Genomic DNA, 9,046 nt, shown 5'->3' with positions numbered 1-9,046 from the left:
GTGCAACCGCCCCAGCCAAGAGGTGCAACCGCCCAGGGCTCAGTCTCCGAGCGAGACTGGGCGGTGCAACCTCCTCTATCAGGAGGTAGCACCGCCAGAGCTCAAGTTTCGAGCTCTGCCAGGCGGTGCAACCTCTCCAGTCAGGCGGTGCAACCGCCTGAGCTTGGTCTTCGAGCTCTGGCAGAGAGGTGCAACCGCCCCTGACAGAGGTAGCACCGCCCAGAGGCTCAGTCTTCGAGCTCTGCCAGGCGGTGCAACCTCTCTAGTCAGGAGGTGCAACCGCCTGATCCCGGAATTCCGGGATTTGATCGTTTTGAGCTCCAAATTTGAACTGGGTTGGGGCCTATAAATACCCCACCCATTCAGCACTGAAAAGATACAGACCTACACCGAATTCTAGATCTTTTCTGTGATTCTAAGAGCTCAAATTTGTGTAAAGTCCAAAAGTTCTCCTCTTTCTGTTCTTCAAGTCTTGAGTTGTAAAGAGAGGAGAGAAAGGTTCTGTAAGGGTTGTCTCCTGAGCCCGTCAAAAGGAGTGAAACTGTAAAAGGGCAGTTGGCCTTCGCCTATTGAAGGAAGGCCTCTAGTTGACGTCGGTGACCTCGTCGGTGGAGGAAGCCAAAAGTGGAGTAGGTCAAGACTGACTGAACCACTCTAAATCTCTAGTTTTCTTTTATTTTGAGCACTTTATCATTACTGCAAACCTCCTACATAGCTACTGCTCTCTGCACTTTTACGAACAAGTTTCTAAGTTCTGATCTTTCTGAATCTGAATTCAGACGTAAATCGGTGTTTTTGTACGATCTTTACATTGCAGTTTACATTTACGTTTTGATTCTATTTATAACTGCAAACTGTGTTTAGACGCAAACTGCGCTTAGAAGCAATCTGCGCTTAGACGCAAACTGTGCTTAGATGCAAACTGCGCTTAGACACAATCTGAGCTTAGACGCAAACTGCGCTTAGATGCAAACTGCGCTGAGACGCAATCTGCATTTAGACGCAAACTGCATTTAGACGCAAACTGCGTAAACTGCGCTTAGACGCAAACTGTGTTTAGACGTAAACTGCACTTAATCATAAGTAATCTTAGAATTGGCTTTTGCATCAAAATAGTTTTTATCGAACGAACGCAGCTTTCGTTTTTAATCGCAGAAAGTTTTTCACTGCACTAATTCACCCCCCCCCCCCCCTCTTAGTGCTCTCGATCCTAACAGCCTTCTGTCGATACGTCGACCGATCCACCAACTCGACGTCCAATCTTCTAACATGTTTTCCTCCAACCCAACATGATTTTTCCTGCTTTAATTGTCTCATCCTGATCAAAGCATCCTGCGTCACTCAAAAGGTAGATTAAAACATAAACACTTATCAATTGGTTTCATCATCAAAATACGAGATTCAACAAGTAGATGCCGGTGGCCTCGATGGAAGAGGAATCGAGAGTGGATGTAGGTCACGACGACCGAACTACTATAAAACTTGATTTTCATTTACTTTAAGGTCTTTATTTTCATTGCAAATTGCTTTACTTACTTATTCACTACACTTTCGTATGCTTCCGCATGCTTTCAAGTTAACATCATTTCGATATAATTTTTCATCGAACGAAAGTTTTTCATAATCGACATGATTTAATGAAAGTACTAATTCACCCAAACCCCCCCCCCCCCTCTTAGTACCGACTCAATCCTAACATAGTGTAGGTGCTCATTAGAGAATCATAATCGACATGATTTAATGAAAGTACTAATTCACCCAAACCCCCCCCCCCCCCCTCTTAGTACCGACTTAATCCTAACATAGTGTAGGTGCTCATTAGAGAATGAGTTCATTGATTGATCCACTTATAGAATGCTGGATGGTTAATGATACCTGACGTCAGATAGTGATTCTGTAGTCCAAATCCTAGTTGTATGTCTAGTCCTTATACTTGAGACATCAAAGATGCCTTGTATCAGTACTTCATTCTTTAACATCAAATTTATAGGTTTGGAAGTTCCAGATCTAGTAAAATTGGTTCTCTAGAATGACAACCAACCTTACAAAGGCAACTAAGTGTCAATAGAGGATCATCCATTCTCAGTATCGTGAGAGGAATATCCCATGTATGCTCACTCAGACAAAATCTCTAGCTAGAGTCGTACAGATTGAGAGAGATAGGATTCTTTAAGAGAATTCAATTAGAGCGAGACTCGGACAAGATTCTGTATGGGCCTAAAGTTACCATGCCCAACTTATGGTCTCTCAAATATTAAATGGAAGAGGGACTATAGACACATGGTAATTGAAGACAAACAGACTCGATGGATTAGATCCCCTATACCATTTGGGGAGTATGATATAGTGGCCTAGTACATCCATAGTCGATGAGTCGAGTGAATTATTATAGAAAAAATAATTTATTATATCAGAAAGAGTTCTGATAGGATCGACTCATGGTCAGTTCGGTAGCAGGCCTAGTCACACACATATAGTAGAAATTATGATGAGGATATGTGTGGTTATGAGATATCAGAGAGCCTTTAGTTTGGATCCTACAGATAAGATAGGAGGAACCTCACGGGTCATAGGCTAGAACTCTGATGGTCGCCCCTCCTATTCTCCTTAGCCTCCTCTCTACCTTAGCTCCGGTTAGCCTTGCAGTACGCATGAAGAGGGAGATCACATAATGATTTGAGGAGCATTGTCGCTGCGTCTATTATGTGGATCACTGCTAGAGATGTATGCGAGTTCTCCTTCATCTGCTTTATCGGATTTGAAAATTTTGAGGATATACGATCTCCCTAGATAACAATCTCCCTAGATAACACTTCTAACATGATACATGCGGTTTTATAGTTTAACGATTTTCTCGCATACTAATTTTGCACAATGACCAAATACTTGACTTTAGAAAATCTGATTTTGTTTTTACTTTTTACCGAGATGTCGGGCTCATGATTTCCTAGCAACAACTATACTAATCCACATTTTGGATGACTCCATAACTCTATAATTTGACCGAGTAACCTTCTATAACTCTATAAAATCATTCATGAATAACTTGAGTATGTTGACTGAAAGGACCAATCTCTCGAACTCTCTTAATCTCTATCAATGGATACCTCTAATCTAGTTTTTTATAATGATCATTCGGTTTCCCTTATCATCTTGACATCAAGTTTACTATACTCAAACCACGTTCATTCCATCACTTTAATAAGGCACGTTCATTCCATCACTTTGCTAAGGCATGTTGAATAAGAAAAAACTTACATTAATAAGTAAAAATGAAAAACCCTCAAATCTCATCATGTCAGATTTTTTTTCTCAAAATTTTTATCTTTTTTAATTTCTTCAAATATAGAATATACGTATAGTTTTAAATCTGAATGGATTAACCAATACACTCGGAAAACCAGGGAACTGAACCCCGGTTTATTACTTGGATATTTTATTTATATTAATCATAATGCCCTTACATATAATAGGCCCATCATAACGTGAACCCGAGGAACAAGGAACGAGAACCGAACCCACAAGTACTGGTCTATTCCGTGGCTCGATCCAACACACGGTCCAATTAAATTGGCTCCAAAAGCAAATAGGCCCAAAAGGGCCCCTCATTGCAGACGTAAGAGACACGGGCCTCAGAGGGAACGGGATCGTTCGCGAACAGCTGAAGCCCGAGTCCTCTCGCCTCCCCCATTTCCCCTCTCTCTCTCTCTCTCTCTCTCTCTCTCTCTCTCCGTCCGGCGTTGGCAGAGATGGCCGCACCTCTGCGCCGATCATTCTCCTTTTTGGCTCGCCTTACTCTCACCCGTTCTGTTTCTCTCTCCCAAACGAGATTGCTCGCGTCGGACGCCCTCGTCGAACTCAGGCCCGGCGAGATCGGAATCGTTTCCGGCGTTCCTCGAGAGCACCTCCGGCGCCGGGTACCGATCCGTTTTGATCTTCCTCCTTTTTTCTAATATTTTAATTCATTGGATCTTTATTCCTTGGTTGGTCTTTCAAAAAGTAATGGAATTCGTAGATAAATCTCGAGGAAAAATGCATTTATTATCGAGAAATTCCGGAAGTTCGAGATTAGGGTTTTTCGTTTGTTTGTTCCGTTCGTTTGTTTTCTGTATAAACTGTTCTGAGATTTCGTAAATTAGAAAGTACCAAAGAGGTTTCTGCAGGTCCTAGGCCGTTTTATGTGATTTCGAACCGGTGTTCTTGAGGTTGGTTTTGTTGACCTAATTTAGTTAGATTTCTGATACAAAAGCATAGTTTATAGAATCTTGAAATTTAAATGGAGCGGCGTATTGGTGTTGGGGGAATACTGGAGCGCGGTGATGTTGAACCATTAAGCAGGTGGAGGACTGTGCAAAAGTAGATAAGGATATGATGACAGTAAGGAGGAGGAAAGGAAAGAGGGTTTGTTGTTGTGTTGGCCTTGGAAGTTGCAAGAAACTTGTAACGATATTATTCTATTTGATGAGAGTTGAACATAAATTTTCCTAAACCTGAATCATTGAGACAAATCATGGAAACAGAAGGTTTTAGATTAAGTAGATTTAAGTGGTTGCAAGATCATGTATATAGAATGTAAATTCAGTAAAACTAAGAATGGAGTGAAGAGTGAAATTAAGATGGATGAACAAGAAATTCTTGTAAGTAGAAGCTTTAACTGTCCTGGATATTGTTCACAGTTCAACAGGAGGGTGATTTTGATGAAAATATTGTTCATTGAATAAGTGATGGATAAAGTAAGGAGTGACATTGAGGGGTTGCATTATCATAGGATACTCCTTAAATCATAAAGAGAATTAAGAAGATCAACAACAATAATAATAAAACCATAATGTCCCAACAATTTGGGATAAGCTACATGGACCTTTTGCTGCCTTCTATAAACATCCATATCCTCGTAAATTAAGTGTATTGAATTCTTTGTTTGTAGTTTCTACTAAAACAATAAAAAGATATTTGCATGCTCTTAATTTAACTAGATATATTGCCTTATATATGGCTCACTGGTGAGAAAATATTCATGTAGCGAACCCAAATATTTGGGAATACAACTATTTATTGACTTGTTTTTGTGTAAGAAGTAATACAACACCAATTATTGTGATGAGAAATTATTGCAGAAGCTCCAGAAAAATAGAAAAGTTAACATATTATCACTATTAGTTACCCTAAATTACATTGGAGTCCAGTAATTTTTAATATATAATGAATTTTCAATGAATTATGCAGCCAAGGTCTTGTCATTAATAGGTTAACTATTTTTTCTGAATACAAGTGATGAGAGATTGCAGATTCATGTTAGTTCTGTACATTTGGGATGCTTCAACTTAGCAGTTTTGGATAAATTTGACAATCATGCCCTACGTTGTACTCAAAGTTGAACACTTCTGTATTTTTTGTGTAGGAATGTAGGATTGCATCGAGAATTGGAGCTTAAGGACTATAAAACAATAGCCATATAAGATTTGAACAGTTTGTGAATGTTCTGCAGTTTTGTAGGCATTGGTTAGCTGCATGGATTACTCCTTCAAGCTTTGTCTCTTGGTTCTTGTTTCTTTATCTGGAGCAAACAGAACTTATTTATATGCACATGCAGGTCATAATATATTCACCAGCTCGGACTGCTACCCAGCAAGGTTCCGGAAAAGTCGGAAAGTGGAAAATCAATTTTGTGTCAACCCAAAAGTATGACTCTCTACTGCTTTATTCATTGGCTGTGTTCTTTATTACTAAAAGATGATATGGGGATGGGTATCATTCAACTGCATTGTCTACTTGAAAGAAAAAAGCATTGACTAGCAGAGTACCTGAATTCTTCATGGGAATCTTTCAACTGATTTATTATACTCTCTTTTTTTTAATAATTTATATATTTTCTTTTCATATAGACCTCATGAAAGTAACTTAATCTTAACCATATGAGTGCAAATGAAAATTGTGGGGTTCCATCATTAATGGTTCTTTTTATTAATCTTATTTCTTAGTCATCAAGTGTGAATGAGCTTGTAAAATGTTGCGAGTCCATGAAAAAATTAGAAGGCATGTGAAGACTTTGGTCTTTCCCAAGGATTTAGACTATGCTACCAATAAGCCACTTAGGCTATGGTGTCTTATCAACTACTCTGTCATGTCAAGTTACCTTTGTCATGGCTATCTCTGGCACAAGTAGGGCTTGTCCATGCTCCATGTTTGCTTTCTCTGTAGCATGCTTTAGGTTTGCCAATACATAGGTTATATAGGATCCCACCTGTACCCAGCACCTTATCTCCTAAATTGTTCAATATGAATGTTTTAGAAATCAAATCTGTATTGGGATGTATGACATCAATTCTGTTATAATTGTTTACGGTTGGTGCATACGAGCTCTTTCTTCTTATAGTCAACATTGTGTTTTTTACTTTTGATTTGTACTGAATCTGGCAATATTTCATCTGTTGTATATTGCAACAAAACATTGAAAGACTGCCAACTTAAATCTCTACTTATTCTCGAGTAAACTGACTTGTAATGAATCGTTAGATGTGTGTTATGAAAAAATTGGGATTTGCCATCGGATTGAAGTTGATAGAAGGCTTGAGGTTTATTACACCTTTCCAAGGGTCTAAATTCATTATCGCTCTAGCCTAGATTTTATTTTGACTTTTCTTAACACATATTTTCTTGCTTATTCTCTGCCCATCTTCAAACTTCAAAGATAATTTAATATCATAAAGTAGGGATTAATGTGACTTGAGGAGTTTCTTGTTGATACTGACATTTATACATCAGGTGGGAAAATCCATTGATGGGCTGGACTTCCACTGGAGACCCCTATGCCAATGTAGGTGATGCAGGTTTAGCCTTTGACAGTGAAGAAGGTGCAAAAGCATTTGCTGAGAAGTATGGATGGGATTATGTGGTATGGTCACTCAATCTCAGTTTTTTATCTGTTACAGTTGAAAACCTGCAGCAATAGTATTGTATATTTCACTTTGATATTTGTCCATAGTGGTGAAAAGGAAGTTGGTTTGATGAAGTATGCTTAACCATGTTAAATGGAAATCCAACACCTAGTTGCTTGTAATGATAATTGGTTGTTCTGGTGCTTGGCAATATTGGTATGATTTTCTAAGTTGTAGGGTGTATGGAGTTAGTGCAGTTGTTCAAACACATTATCCTACTATCATCCTGTTTTTTTATATTAGTTTTTAATCTGAATCAATTTATCCTTGCTCATTCACAAACCTTTTGAAAAAGGCTTTCATTTATGGAGATAATGAAGTCTATTTTGCCATGAGGTTGTACCATTCTCCTTTAAAATTATCTGATGTATGAAAATGTTTCACAGAAGGCTCCACTAGATTGATGCCACAGGCAATCATTTTCTAAGATTTGCATTCAGAAGCTTATTCCTTCACATACTGTGATCATCCTGTGTGTGGTCAAAGCCCTTAGCCATCTGTATTCATACCTAAAGGATGGAAACACTGGGATTGTGTTGAGTATCAGCATGAACTTTGGGAATGGGATATGTTTGGATTGGCTGGATCTGCAGATTCATATTTTCTGGTTGACACTAGCACTTGACCTTTCGGGACTGGTTTTTTTCAATTTATGATTAGCCAAAATTGGTCAGATCAGTTGGCATCTGTTGAGTTGATCAATAGTGGTTGGAAATTTCTTAGATTTGCTTGAAGTTATTGTTATCACATAGTTGGATGGAATCTGCTCGATCAGCTATTGATGAAGATAGTGGTACAAACAATACTATTGTGTTCCATGGAAACCTAGGGGTCGGTCTGATTGAAAAAGAAATTCTATTTGCATCTCTTGACTTTGTAGTTCTTTTGACAATAATTCAATATGTTATTTAGAACTCTTTGATCAAGGTTCTCTTTTGTAATACTCAGATTCTTGTTTACTTCCCATTTCTTGATTATTCCCCACTGTTTTGCTATGGCTGGGAAATCCATTGTCAGCAACCAGGAAATAACTGGATGTTGTTGTTATTCTTCATTTCAAATGTATTTCAGTGATAGTTGAGTGATCTGTTGGAAACTCTTAAATAAAGAAGAATAGAATATTCTTTGATACATGGGGAAATTTATTCTGTATCAGCAACATAAGATGAGAATACTTTTGTTTTCATAAGCAGCAACTTTCAAATCCTTTCTAGGTTGCAAATGAATATTTCTCTCAAGGTATTATAAATTTAAACTTTCCTTTTTGTTGTTATTACCTTTAGGTATTTGCAGTGAATATGCTAGGTTTGATTTATCTTTATAATTATGTGATGTTTCCTCAATTCTTTGTGCAGGTGAGAAAGCCTCACACACCTCTTTTAAAGGTTTGCTATTCTTCACTCGAGCAATATTCAATTGGTCGAACAGATTGATGTTTAAAAGATTTAAAAGATTGTTGAAACTTTTGAATGTTCTATTTGCATAGATCATTTTTTCGGAAAGTTAGATGCTGTCTGCCTTTGTGTTGTATGAGATTGTGATCTCTCATTTCTTCCTAATTATTTTTCTCGTTGTGCAGCCCAAATCCTATTCAGACAATTTCAAGTGGAAGGGTCCACCCAAAACCGAATAACGGTAGTTGTATTATTTCCTTGATGCTGGGAGACGGGCAAAATTTCAAGGTCCTGCTCTTTGTCATTGTAGTAGTCCGGTTTGTGGTCTGCCATGTGTCCACAATAATGGCGTCCAAATCAAACATGCAAGTAAACATTGGTTTTTCACAGTAAAATATAACTGCAAACTCATTTACCTCTATATTTTCTCTGCTATCTAACCCTTCCTCTCACTAATGTCTCTCGTAATTACTTTTTATCGAAGATGATTTCTTTATTAAAAAATTATCAGATTACGAGATGGTGTCTTTTTTTAAAAAAATTAGTCTTTAATCTTAATAATATTTTTCATAAGTTTTTTTAACATGTTTGGGTCAATGGACTAATTCAAAATTTCTTAAAGCTTGTCGTCCACTTTTTTGCTCTCGTCCTCCTTTTTATAATATATCTGGAAAAATATTTGATATATTAGAAAATAAACTAAAATATATTTGT

The 9,046-nt window shown here is 37.8% G+C and overlaps 1 protein-coding gene across 1 annotated transcript; it reads left to right on the top strand.

Moving 5' to 3' along the window:
* The first annotated feature begins 3,625 nt into the window (after positions 1–3,625).
* Positions 3,626–8,753, top strand: LOC135597233 (NADH dehydrogenase [ubiquinone] iron-sulfur protein 4, mitochondrial-like). The gene is made up of 5 exons (XM_065089929.1): positions 3,626–3,917; positions 5,594–5,682; positions 6,766–6,895; positions 8,294–8,323; positions 8,518–8,753. The coding sequence occupies exons 1-5, from the start codon at positions 3,750–3,752 to the stop codon at positions 8,569–8,571; spliced, it is 471 nt and encodes a 156-aa protein (XP_064946001.1). The 5' UTR covers positions 3,626–3,749; the 3' UTR covers positions 8,572–8,753.
* The last annotated feature ends 293 nt before the right edge of the window (positions 8,754–9,046 follow it).

The sequence above is a fragment of the Musa acuminata genome, chromosome BXJ1-11 (assembly GCF_036884655.1).
Source record: "Musa acuminata AAA Group cultivar baxijiao chromosome BXJ1-11, Cavendish_Baxijiao_AAA, whole genome shotgun sequence".
Classification (NCBI taxonomy): Eukaryota; Viridiplantae; Streptophyta; class Magnoliopsida; order Zingiberales; family Musaceae; genus Musa; species Musa acuminata.
This window is presented reverse-complemented; position numbering and strand designations above follow the sequence as displayed.